The sequence below is a fragment of the Pithys albifrons genome, chromosome 3, assembly GCF_047495875.1.
Source record: "Pithys albifrons albifrons isolate INPA30051 chromosome 3, PitAlb_v1, whole genome shotgun sequence".
Classification (NCBI taxonomy): domain Eukaryota; kingdom Metazoa; phylum Chordata; class Aves; order Passeriformes; family Thamnophilidae; genus Pithys; species Pithys albifrons.
In genome coordinates this window covers 8,215,177-8,228,872 of record NC_092460.1, presented here as the reverse complement: position 1 = coordinate 8,228,872, position 13,696 = coordinate 8,215,177, and the positions used below count along the sequence as shown (strand labels likewise).

The 13,696-nt window shown below is 41.5% G+C and overlaps 1 protein-coding gene across 2 annotated transcripts; it reads left to right on the top strand.

Annotated features, from left to right (window-relative positions):
• Positions 1 to 975: 975 nt before the first annotated feature.
• CEP15 (centrosomal protein 15) lies at positions 976 to 13,249 on the top strand. 2 transcript variants are annotated; one of them, XM_071550346.1, is made up of 5 exons: positions 976 to 1,085; positions 2,641 to 2,723; positions 3,432 to 3,555; positions 8,223 to 8,297; positions 10,778 to 13,249. In XM_071550346.1, exons 2-5 carry the CDS (start codon positions 2,671 to 2,673, stop codon positions 10,919 to 10,921), a joined length of 396 nt encoding a protein of 131 aa, XP_071406447.1. In that variant the 5' UTR covers positions 976 to 1,085; positions 2,641 to 2,670; the 3' UTR covers positions 10,922 to 13,249. The 2 variants fall into 2 exon arrangements, with proteins under 2 accessions (XP_071406447.1, XP_071406446.1); XM_071550345.1 differs by lacking the exon at positions 976 to 1,085 and adding an exon at positions 1,216 to 1,534.
• The last annotated feature ends 447 nt before the right edge of the window (positions 13,250 to 13,696 follow it).

Sequence of the window (13,696 nt, the reverse complement as noted above, 5' to 3'; positions counted from 1 at the left end):
GCATCAATGAAATGAAGAAAAAATTATCTTTAAGCTTCACCTGGCTTGGAATATTTGGTTTATTTTCTGCTAAGGATAAAATGTTCACACACACGCACAAAAATAAAAAGGTGGATTGTGTTTTTTTCATTCGAAGCACATTTTGATGTAAGTTTGATATAAAGGACTAGAGTCGCCTCAACAACCCTTCAGCACTGGCGTCAGGAAGGAAAATCCAGCTCTGACACAGAGGGGCAGGATCCCACCAAGGGGTTTGGAAACCGCGTGGAGAACAGGCAGGGGCTCCGGGGGCACTGTCCGGGCCAGAGAGGGAACGTTGCGAGCCTCGAGCGGGGACAGCCCCGCTGTTTGACAGGCGCTCCCGGCAGGGCCCGAGCGGGCTGTTCCTGTCCCAGGGGCGCTCCCGGCAGGGCCCGAGCGGGCTGTTCCTGTCCCAGGGGCGCTCCCGGCAGGGCCCGAGCGGGGCTGCTCCTGTCCCAGGCCCACTCCCCGGGCAGGGCCCGAGCGGGGCTGTTCCTGTTCCAGGCCCACTCCCCGGCAGGGCCCGAGCGGGCTGTTCCTGTCCCAGGGGCGCTCCCGGCAGGGCCCGAGCGGGGCTGTTCCTGTTCCAGGCCCACTCCGGGTAGGGCCCGAGCGGGGCTGTTCCTGTCCCAGGCCCGCTCCCGGCAGGGCCCGAGCGGGGCTGTTTCTGTTCCAGGGGCGCTCCCGGCAGGGCCCGAGCGGGGCTGTTCTGTTCCAGGCCCACTCCCCGGCAGGGCCCGAGCGGGGCTGTTCCTGTCCCACGCCCGCTCCCCACTCGGTCCCAGCACCGTCCGAGCGCTCAGTGCGCGGCGAGCGCCGCTCCCGCCCGGCCGCCCCTCGACGCTCCCGCCCCCGCCCCTGATTGGCCGGCGCCGTTCCGCTCCGCCAATCGCAGCTGCGAAAGCGGACCCCGCCCCCGCGCGGCCCCGCCCCGATGCTGCCGCTCGGCTCAGCTATTCCGGCCGTCTCCATGGCAGCCGCGGGGGGGGTGAGTGTGTCTTTTAAGGCTTCCCGGAGGCCACGCTGAGCTGTCGCGTTCCTGATCGAAGCTGCAGAGGCCAAAGGTAAACGGCCTCGTTTGTTTATTTGGTGGTTACCTGACTTTTCCTCCCTCGGTGCGACGCGATGCTACGTTCCGACGGGATCGTAAATTCTGTCCCCCCCCCCCTTTCCCCAATGGTAGGGCTCAGGCGGTGCGCGGCGCTCCCGCCCCGGCAGGGCCGCGGCCTGAGAGGAGCGGCCGCGGTGCCGGCCCGTCCTGCCCTGTCCTGTGATATCGTGTGCTGCCCTGTCCTGTCCTGTCCCTCGGCCCGAGGGGCCTCCCCGGGGCTGCTGACGAGCCGGGAGCTGCCTGCGAGTGCTCGTCCCGGGCTGCCTCTGGCCTTGGCAGCCCCCGGGCCCGCTGCGGTGCCCCGCGGGGCGGAGGATGCTCCGGCCGGTGCTGCTTTATCGCTCCCGCTGGTCCTGGTTTATCGCTCCTGGTGTAAGCAGTTGGCGCCCCTAAAGGCGAGAGGTGCGTGTGGCGGGCCTGCCCCCGCTCTATTTTCTCCTGTGGCCAGAAAAGGTGTTGCTGATGAGCAGAGTTGGCGCAAACGGCACGAAGCGCCCCGGCTGAGGGAAGGAGCGAAGGGGAGGCTTTAGCAACAGACCAGGTGGACAGAAGTGTTTTCAGAGTGTGGTAAAACAAGCATCCCTAGAAGATGCACACCAGTTTCAGCAAAGGCCGCGTGTAAATAGCTGGTTTCAGTGTTACGTGTGACTCCTGACAGAGAGGAGGCTTTTCGTAATGTTCTCCTTACCTTGAGATCTTTCAGCTCTTAAATCCTTTAATATTACAAACGTGCGATAAGTTGTTTAATTTTACTTGACGTGATGACAACGCAGTTACTTCTAAGGTGAAAAAAATAGACTGGAAAACACTTTCAGCCTTCTGGAAAGTGCTGTAGGATCTTTGTTTGCATCACTGGGCACTTGATCCCCATAACGACTCAGAAAAAAGAATCAATAAGATGTAAACTATTTAAACTGTGTATTCCCTCATGTACTGAGTTACAGTGCTGAAAACATGGGCTCAGAAGTTTTCACTTAGTTTTTCAACCATTTAAAAATGGTTTATTAGCATAAGTTACTTAGTTAGTCAAGTTAGTTTAATCATGCCTGTACTTAAACAGTTTCTTATGAAAAGGGCACCATATCTGGGAGAAGGAGTTACAAATCATATTGACAAATAACTTTGTGTTCAGTATATCATGACAAAAGCCACAAATCAGTTCTGTAAACAGGAATACACAATTTATGCAAGCACAGAGTTTGTCTGCAATTGTAAGCACGTGAAACTTGAGAAAACTTCATGCTGAAGCTGAAACTTGAAAGTAAAATTTTAATTCTCTCATAAATTATTAGAATACGGTAGGAGTTTCCTGAAACATACTGTGAACATTAGTAGTGTGAATGTATTCAAAGCAAAATACAGCAATGTCTTGTGGCAGGTTTTGTGTAGATAGCTGACATATAAATATAATGTGTGCGACTTTTTAACCAGAATTGTTTAATACTGAAAAGTGTATGGTGATGTATATCTCTGTGTAATTTTGATTTCACTTGGTTTTCCTTTTACAGAGTGACAAAACCAGGGCAAACAACTGAAAAATGTCATCCTATTTGGCTCAGGAGGTTCACCTTGCTCGAAGACATGAGGAGATGTGAGTAGTCGTGGTTTGCCCCGCTGTGTTGGGGTCCTGTGTGACCTTCCCTGCACCTGCCCCTCGGTGCCCGCGAGTCTGAGCTCTGCAGAGCACGGCGGTGTTTCCCAAGGGCTGCAGTTCCAGGAGGTGGCACCCTTCCTTCATCAACCATTGGAGTTCTCATCCTTGCCTGCCGTTAAGGGTGTTTAGGTTGATGAGGCGTTTTGACTTCAGTGGTGGTACTGGTTGGAGATCTCCATTGTTAACCTCCTGTCGCTTTTAAATTCCTATTTGAGGAAGGTAATTGGATTCACTCACTCAACGCCTCAATTATAGAGTTGCTTCTTTGTTGCCCTGTAAACTCAGATTGTGAGGCAAATACAGTAATGATTCAGAAAAATCTGCTTTTCTTGTAACAACCAGTACGTGCCAACGAGCAAAAGTAGCACTGATCAAGGCACCCCAACCCACCCTGTCTTTCCTGTTCTGGGAGATTCAGTGTTTCTAAGCACCTTGGCATATGAGGGCTGCTGGTTACAACATCAGAGCTCCAAACCAGCACAGCAGGTGATGCCTGCCTGTACCTTTTCCCTCCTCCAGCACACCCACCCTGCAGCCGGCTTAATTAGCCTCGTAGTTTGGAGAAAACTGGGTAAGGTAAAAAGGTTATTTTCCAGCTCCTGAGCAAAATGTTCTACCCACTTAGCAAAATGTTTTCCTTTGTAGACTGTCTCAGAGATCAGAGCTGCTACAGCAGATGGAGACTTATCTAGGAGACAAAAAGACTAAAAAGACATGGCAAACTCAAGCAGCTGATGCAGCTCATAAAAGGAATGCAGCACTTTTAAATGTAAGTTTAAGCAACTACCAGGAACCGCTTGAAATGTCATGGTTATGTAGCTCAGATAACTAAAAAAAAAAGTGTTTGCTCTGTAGTTGTCATTTGAATTCTCCTCTGTACAGTTCCCTCTTCTGGAACTTGACCAAAAAGTATTAAATGACAAGTCTTTATTATCTGATGGCATCTCTACCTATTTCCTGTGCCCTTCTTTTAAAAGCCTCGTGGTGGAAGCTGCTACTATATGGGCTTGGTTTTTTTTTTCCTGAAGTACATGAAGAGATGCAACACATGCCAGTGCATCTCTGCCTGAGCACTCCCAGCCTCTCTAGGCATTAATTCAAGACACAGGGGTGTGTTTGGACAGAGAGGCTGACCAGGCTACAGGGCTTTTGGTCCAGGGGAGGAACTGCTCTCCCACTTTGGTTGTATTAAGTTGTGGAAGAGATTTTCAGTTCGATGTTTTTCTTTAAAGAGGTGTAGAGTGACTTCAGGAACCTTAATTGCAAGTCTGCAAAAACAGTGTTTGGTGTTTCTGACTCTTCTGGTGTTTCTGGTGCCAACAGCACTAATAATGTCCATAGCTGTTCCACATACCTGTTATCAGGTGGGATTTGTGTTTCCTACATAAATTCAGCAGGCAATTAAAAAGATCTGATGGCAGGGACTGGAATGCTGAAAGCCTTCTCTGGAACCCAAGGCTTAGGTATCTGAATTTGGAGAGATGCATTTGACCATTGACAAGATGCATCTGAAAAACGTTTGTCAGTTGTTCAGGAAACAGCAGAAAACAGAACCTCCTGTGCATGTTCTTTAAACTCCTGCTTATTAAAGGTCCATATTGCATGCATTGTGTTTACTGAAAAAATAAGTTTTACTCTAGACAATCACAAGATTAATTTTCATCACACGGAATTTTTTGTTTCTTAATGCAGAGCCTGGTTCAGATTTAAAATGTTTGTATTTTGGGTGGGTACAATTCTATGGAATGCCCTCTCTGTATTTAAATGGAAATCATATTTAAGGAGAGGCAGACAAGGTGGAACAGTTACACTTCTTAACTATTCTGTGACAAGAAGGATTTTTCAGCTTGAACTGATAAATTGATGCATTCTGGGCTGAGGCATCACCCCCATGTACTGGGCATAGGTAAGTGTAGGGGCTTCACTGAGAGGCTGGGGAGAAGTGAATTGTTTGGATATTTTTTTCGTAGCTTCTCCTCCACTGATTTAGTAATTTCTCTCAATATGACTCCTGTTTTCCATATGCATTTTAGGTTAGATTTTTACTGCACAAATACATTTTTTATAAATTATTTTTATTTATAAATGCATTCTCATTTTACACTGAACACAATAAATGTAGATTATGTTTTTCCATGCTGAAAGGTTTATTGTATTGGAATTGTTAACAATAGCTCAGACATGTACAGAGTGTAAATATTTCTGCAGTTAAACAGATATTTGCCATCTTCTGTCACATCCTCAAAATTGTTCCTTTCAAGTGTCAAAAATGTTGGTGTTTGTACAGAAAAAAAGCAAAAACATATGTATCAAAACAAATTCTGTTGCAGGATAAAGTACCATAAATCAGTTTAAATCTATTAATTTTATACTAGTTTTAACAAGCATGCACTCCTGCAGATGCTTTTTGATAACAGAAGAAAACAGGGAAAAAAAATCTATGCAGCACAATATATGAGAAGCTTGAAAACAAGACTGATTAATGTGCCAGCTTCAGAATATTGTTCCTGATACCAGGCACTGTACATTTCACAGTTACCATGTGGAGAGTTGTTGATTTGGCCTACTCAAAAATACATGGACATGACGAAGTGTTATTTTTTTATTTCCATTTCTGTTTTTCTGCATGTAACCAAAATCAGTTGTTTTCAGTAATAGATTGTAGCAAAAGGCATTTTTCTTTCTCTGTGCTAGTCAGTATTTATGCACAGGAAAGATTTCAAAATTAATTTAAATTCTAACCAGTAGTAAGGAAGGAACTAACCTTTTATTTTAATTGAAATTTTGACATTATATGCACTTGTTCATCATTTTAACATAATTATCCGAGTGTTTTCCTTGATGTCTTTAGAGGGAGACTGCAGATTTGGGGAAATCTGTATCATTTGGTGCTTATATAATGTTGTCGTAATAAAAGCAGAAATTAGACTAGTATTTGTAATCTAATTTATGACATTTGTTTCTCAGTGATATTTCTTGTGTTTAGAAATATGTATTACTTTGCAACAGCTTGTAACATGAAATAGAAAAGAAAGAATATGCTGTATAGTAATTAGTATTGGGAAGGTAATTTAGAGCAAATTTGCTTTCCTTCCCAGGCATGTAGTTCCAGAATTATTTAAGTGGGATTCTGCCAGACTGATATCAATGTAAGTGACAGCTGAATTTGGTCCCCTAAAAGCAATGCATGTGTCATGAATTCCATTTTACCTCTGGGGAAGGGTCTTGATTTGTTTTTGTTCCAGTCCTTGTGGGTTCAGGGGAAGCACTGTAAGATGCTCTCTTTTTTTCAGCACTGTGACATATTAAATTTGCTGGTTTTTTTTCAGAGAAGTTTATACTGCTGATGTGTTTAGTTTTATATTGATGACAGGGATTTATTTTTCCTTCAAAGCTTACCAGTTGTGTAGACATACAAGAAGTGCCCTCTAATATTTCAGTAGTTACAGTTATTTTCTAAAGCATACTGCACCTTCCAGCAAAAATTTCTTTCACTGTCTGTCAATAAATCAGTATTCTGAATGACAATGGACTGCACAACACACAAACTGGAGTGAGCAACAAAAAGACACATCCAATATCCAGGCTATGCCAAAGTGACCTTCTCTGCAAAACACACATGCACAACTGCTGTGTCCTCTCTTGCCTGAAAGACACTCATTTCCTGCCACCATAAACATTCCAGTGACCTGGCTGACTGTATAAAGAAATAATGATTGAAGTTCTTCTTTCCTGGTAAAATTTCTACAGTAATTGGAAGAAGGAATCAGAAAGGAGGAAAGTCCTATGGAAGAATGAGGTGAACATTACTGAATGATTCTTTCTTCAGTATGATGATAAATTCTCCAGACCTGGCCTGAGACATCATTTAGTGCTGTTTGTGGTGTCTCTTTCAAGTACAACAGAGAAACTCCTTCCTTAAGTTACTTAAATCTGTAGTGGCCTCTGTTATTTTGACATAATGATTTCAAATGGCTTTTGTCATTGCTCGTGTTCCTTCTTTATGTTCATCCCATTAGTCTTTTCTCACCAGAAAAGAACAGGTACTTGCTGCTTTCGAAGCTTTCAAGAGAGCAAACTAAGCCTCAGATTTTTCTCAAACATCCTTGAGCTTCCTACAGCACTGTGGATTTTGCTGTGGAAAAGGAGAACATTTTGCTTGGATTAGGTTTGTAATTATGTGAAAGAGAATACAGTCTTACTGTAAAAGGAATTCATGAAATAAGATGAACACTGTAAATTGAATGAACTGACTGTACCTGACACTAAGTTGAACTTCAACTAACATTAAGGCTTTTTTTTTTGCTTTTATTAATCATATACCAAATTTGAGTCATATTTTTCAAACTAAACTTGAGATGAGCACTGTTCACTTATTGAGGTATCCAGACTGGCTATTATTCAATACGAGTAATCATGTTTGGTCTCTCTTGTGGATATGCTCCTCCAGAATCTCACTCTTCTTTTCAGCAGCAGTGGTGGTGAATATTTGGGAAGTCCCTTTGGGGAATTTCCTCTCTCATTTAGTTTTTCTGTTGTACTCTTCACACCCGCTCTCTGCTCCCAACTCTGCCATCTGCTATACTTTCTTTCCCCCTCCACTCTGTTCAGCTTTGGCTTCTTCACACCCCACTCCCACGTCCCTTTCTGTCTCTCTTCATCTGCCCACCACTCAATCTCTTCAATGTTTGGGTATGGAACTAAGCCCACAAGAACGGGTCAGAACTTTAAAGGGAGAGGGCGGTTAGTTTGGGGGCACACTGTGATTTTCTTGTTGCTGTTGTTTTTTTAGTTGTTTCTTTTTTTCTTTTTTTTTTTTTTAATGTACTGAGGCCTTTCTGAATCCAGCACACATCCACTGGACAAGCAGAAACCCAAATACTGATTTTTTTTTTGTAAGAAAGCTCTGTGAGGTGCATTGTCATCCAAGTTTGTCTGGTGAACAGCTTGCTGCAGCTCTACATTTTTGTGCACATGTTATGCATGCATATTAGCAAGTCATCTTTGTCTTGAGAAGTAAAGATCTTGCACATAATTTGCTTCGTTACTTTACAGTTACAGTAGCTAGAATACATACTTCAGTCTTCATGTAGCAGAGAAATAGAGGTTCTGGTCCCTTCTCCTTAAGGTGTATAGAACAGAATTTAACTGGTTTGCCCCAGTGTCCAGAGAGAATAACAGTGTTTTACAGCAACAGTCCTATGCAGTCCTGAAATGTGCTCTGGTATGGAAAAGGTACAGCTGGAGGCTGTTAGTCTAATAATACAAGGTGGATTTCAGACTGGTTAAACAAAGATTTGAACTTCAGTGTTATTATTTGAATGCTTTTTAGATGTAATGGGCTTATTTAGTTAAGTGAAATGTCTTTATGTGTGTGCATTTTCCTTTTGAAATTCACAGTGTTTGTTTTAAAACTGTACTTTGCCTGTTTTTTAGGATATAGAAGCAGCAGAAAAAAGGCTGCAAGAAAGAGTGTATTTACTTCCACATCCCGAAACTGTTAAGTTAGAAGTAAGTCCTAGAACTCTGTCTTTTTATTTGCTGTTTACCAAATACCTTGCTTTTTTTTTTCCTGAAGCATGTTCTTAAAGTGAAAATAATTGATTTTAAAATCCAGTGACTGGTATAGCCAAAGGCCTGTGTGCTGTGTAGCAAGCTGAACCTGAGTTGTGGGGCAAGGTCCCCAGATTGTGAAGCATTCTGGTGGAAATATTTGTCAGCTTTCATATCTATACAAACTTTTATTTAAAAACTAAGTCAAATATGAAAAAATAATACTGTGAATATCAAAAGATTACTGTGTTTATTATGTCAGAGCAATTTATTTCTTTTATATGGTCATCCTGTTCTCAGTTTGCCACAGATTGTCATCTTTACATTTCAGGGTCAGCAGTTTATCAGCATGAACAGAGAGAATTCCGCTTCAGTGATGTTATGGTTGTGTGAAAGCTTGCAAAAAGTACACTCTATTCTTGCTTCTCAACCTGGAGTCTCTAAAACATAATTTAAATATAAAAAGTTTGAGCAGTCAGATTCCCACCTGTGTTTTGTGCCCCAGTGGTGATGGCTCAGTCCCCAGGACACACAGCACAGTGTCCCTCACAGGTTTGGGCTCTGTCAGAGGAGGGCTAAGGTGCACCTTTAGTGCTGTCAGCTGTGAAAAGAGGTGCATTGTACCTGAGCTCACACCTGCTGGACAAGTGTTGTCATGCTTGGGCTGTTGCTTAAATGAAAGGCACCACTTCTTGTTCTGGTTACTGCTGAAAGTTTTTATCTGTCATTGCATTTTGTAAATAACTTACTGTGACTGTGACAGGGTACACACTGAGTATGCTCCTTCAGTGGCATTTTTATTATTCTTATTTTTAAATGTTTTTAGGCAAAAGGGTACTTTTTTTTTCCTACATACCGGTTCATCTTGATTGATGGTAAGAAAGATGCCAAGCTACTAATATTGAACATATTTTGACTGAGTTCAGAAGTAGTTTTAGACTCCTTGAGGACTCCTGAGACACCTCTGGGGTTGCTTGGCTCAGTTTTGTGCTGCTGCTCCCTCTGTGTCAGGGGTTGAGCTGTTGCACCATGTAGAGTGAAGTCCCCACAAACTGGACTGCAGAGCAAGAGCTCTGGCTTCAGAATGTCTGCACTTTGCAGCAGTGGTGAAATTTTAGAGAGAGCAGAGTTACTATTTGCAGGGAAAGATCCTATTTCAGCTTTTTTTTATACCTCTAGAGAAGAGTGCTATAAATAGTGGGAGAAGAAAACTTTCTTTCGTGGTGCAAAATTCTTGTGCATGCTTTGTTCCAAAACACTTCTGAGCATATTTCACTCAGCCATGTATGTGTCTGTATTAATATACTCTGAAAGTTATGGCTATAATGGATCCCCAGCTTGCTGAGTCGGAGTAGTTTTGTGTGACAGCACATATGCTTGTCAAAAAAGATTCTTTGAGTAAATCTGTTGAAGAAAATATTTTTGTAAATCTGCAAGAGACATAGTTATATCTGAGTTACATGTAAGGATCAAAATGATTCGCCAGGAATCTAATGCAGAGAGATGTTCAGTTTTGTGCTACGTTTCTCCCACATTATATAATTAAGTAAAGCAAAAAGGCTCATTAAATATGTACCATAACTGTTTTCTACTACAAAATTACTTTTTCATGAATGGATGTCAATGGCTAAAAATACTGACATTGGTGGAGGGATTAAAGTGTTGGCTTAATACGGTTCCTTGGTCACATTATTTTGTGGAAAAAAAGATGATACACAGCACTTAAAATTTTCCTGAAAATCCTACAGAGTTATTCTCAGGATGCCAAAACAAAAATGATGAATTCCACAGATAAAAAATAAGTTAAATTTATTACTCAGAGGCACAGCATAATGCAAGGGGAAGGATTAGACGATCCAGAGTGGGTTTTCTAGACTGCAAGCTAAATACGCAGCTGCCTTTTTTTTTTGGTATTATTTGTGATCCAGATACTGGAGATCATTACCTCATCGGTGAGTTATTACATCTAAAACTTTGATCAAATATTTAGAATTGTATTACTGCAAACCTTTCTAGCATAATCAATTTACACTGGCAAATGTGCACTTTCCATTTCTAACTTTAAACTGAGGGGGTTTTCCACTTCAGAATGAAATTCTGCTGGCATACGTACTTAAAAATAAGTTCAGCTTTGGGAAAAGTATATTATCATGAGAAATAGTTTATCAAAGGTACTGTGAGGGTCTAAACCAATCTGTTGCTTACCACAAGAGGGCACATTCAGTCATTTCACAGTTGGTGCTGCAGAATGAAATCTTTCCAGGCTGATAGTTTGTATCATACAAGAAATCTGAAATTTCATGTGTAAGTACGTTGTGGTTTTCTGAATTGCTTCACTCATAAAGTAAGATTTAATTATGCTTTGCATATCTATTATGTTTTAAACAGACTGGCACATACTTTGAAATTAAATTTATTTTTTCTTATATCTTTCTCAGACTCTCTATTGGGCATCAATAAAAGAATCTCTTCCCAAGTGGGACGAATTTCTTTTAGGAAGAGCAGAAGTTCCTATTGGCTTTAAGAAAATGAAAGCTTCAAAGCAGAACATAAACTACTCAGAAGAAGATTCACAAAAATAAATATTCTGGTTTCATTTTGTCTTGTAATTTATCACATAAGCAGAGAAGATCATCCAGATCGGGCAACAGAATATGCCATTAAATTGAAATGTAAATAATTTAAATTAAAATTAACTATATTAGATAATTTGATTCCACTGGTACATTGTGTACAATTCTTTATTCTGTATTTGAGAAGCAATCCTCAAACAGGCTTTTAGGATCAAGAGTGAGAAACTCTGGTGTACAGATTTCCACCACGGCGATTGCTCTTTCGGTATAAGAGTTTTAGGTTATTTTTAATCCTCTGCTTCTCCATGTAAGAGCGATAAGTAAAGGCAGATTTTTGCATTATCTTTCTTCACTTCAGTCATCTGTGCTGCTGCCTGTTGGTGGATGAGGAAGAGAGGAGCAATTTATCATTAGCAGGAAGGGCTTATTTATCATTAGCCTTGGTTCAGCACCAGGAATCTGTAGAAACCTTCAGGAGAGCAGCAGGAGAAACAACCTTGAATTTCCACATCTTTTTCTCCCTGACTTTTGTCATTGCCACTTTATCACTTCTACACCTCACTCCAGTTACCACTACTGCTTTTCCCAACTCCCTTCTGCCTGCATTGTGTTTCCTGTCCAATGTGTATGTAAACAAATCTCGAGGGCTTTTTGCTACTTCGAGGCTGCCTTTTCTTGGAGACTGCCTGTTTTCTTTCTGTTGATACAATCTACAAGTGAAAACTTTTTCCTTAGACATGAAAAGTTTGAGAGAAGCAAACTGAAAGGTGGCTGGAAGTGGCTGTCCAGAACAAAGCGTATATAGAAGTTGAGGAGGCAATATTTTCATTTTCAGTCATTGAACAGCTCCTCAGCTTCCTCCCACAGAGGTGTATTATCAGTGAGTTTTAATTGTGCAGTGGGTTAACTTGGTATGAAAAATTCAGAGCACAAAACTTGTAAAAGTTCAATTGAAGATCCTTCCAGTTGTGTGATGTGGTCTGCAGAAATTTAATCTTTCCTAAGCAAAAGAAGTCTAGAAAATACTATTTTTTTTGTTGTTATTAAGCTGGATTGAGTGAATATACTGTTAAAAATTAATCTCATATCCAACAATATACTTCCACCCCCAACCTGGAAGTCGGAGAAAAAAAGTTTATCTCTACCAGTGTCTGAAGATATGAAAATTTAGTGATTACAAATTTTGCTAAGCTAATAGTTAACTGAGCTATTCATCTCCATGCTGCATGGAAGTTTTTTTAACTACTAAAGTATTTCTCTATGTAGCATGAAGAATCACTGACACAATAAAATCAAAACTTCAGCTGTGATATAAAATTTTTGTATGTTTTCCACACGAGTATTAAGAGTTCATTTAAAACTTTTTCTATTGAAGTGTCCATTAAACTGATAAGTTTTTACAGAAACTGCCATCTTAGAATTATCCTGTTGAGTGGGTGTTGGTGTTTGTAACAATAACGTTGTTTTCATAATATGTGATGGCAGATTAGCACGCTTCTCTGCAGTGTTGTTAACAGTTGTAATTAAGGAATAAACAGTAAAGGGTGTCAGTCCGATGACAATTTCATCTATAGTGTCACAATACAAAATGTCACAAAATATTAGAACTGTTATATAACTACAAAAATATCAAATTAGGCTTTCATCTTACAAACTGAGAGCTTAAAAAAAACTGGCATAGAGACTATTGCAATTTTATACCTACTCAGTGTTCTGTCACAAAGACAACTTGGTAATATTTTCTTCTGTAAACTCACAATATGATTCTCAATCTGATTTAGCGGGAATGTGTATGGATCTTACAGTTGTAGAGCTCACATTTAAAAGCAAATACTTGGAACCAGTTGAGCAGACAAGAAGGGAAAAGCAATTACACATGATGCCCAGAATGAAGGGATGGGTAAGCAGTTAGTCACTAACAAAGCCTGGGATTCATCCCGGTCTTTGCATCCAAAGGAAATCACTTAAACTAAAATCTGGGCCCCTAAGTACTTTATACGTGTGAATAATCTGGGTCTTTATCTCTTTCGACTCCGCCTAACCACTGGGACACAATGCAGATGCTCACTGTCTCCTTGCCCCTTGTGGATTCCCCTGGAAGGAGAGCTAATGTGTGACATGGAGGGCATGGCAGCTGGGTGGGTGAGGGTTTGGCAGTGTGCAGTGAAAGGCACCTGCGAGCAGGATTAGAGAAGTGTCCATGTCGCAGTTAGGTGTTCACATAGCATGTTTGGGATTAAAATGAAATTATCTTTAAAAATGGAATTTGTTTTGTTTCCTGCAGCAAGACTTTAGAAGCACTAGGACAAGTGTAAGGAAAACTGCATAGGAACATGTCCAGAAAAGGAAAAATTTAAGAGAAACATTCAAAGAAGGAATGTGTGTGGATGCCTGCAGAGACAAGGGCCTTCGTGTTGGCCTGTGGTCTGAAACAACTGCAATTGCCTGTGACTGTCAAACAGCACAGCACCAGGGGCAGGGTGGCACAGCATGGACATGAAGGTACAGGAGTGTCTCCTGATTTGGCGCAGACCTTGGGGCACTCAGCATCAGAGAACAACATAGTTGTGTGGCATCTCCTGTTCTACTTCGATTTTTTGGGTTTAGTTTATCACCTGGGCTGCCACTCGCCTTTCTATAGATACGGATTTGAGAAAGTGAATGCTGAACTTGTGTGTTTAATTTTTTTTTAAATTCCCCAAAATGATTGATACTAATATAATACTGGCTTTATATGAGATCTGGAATGGGTGTTCTTCAGCAAGTTGAAGCTGTTACTTGAAA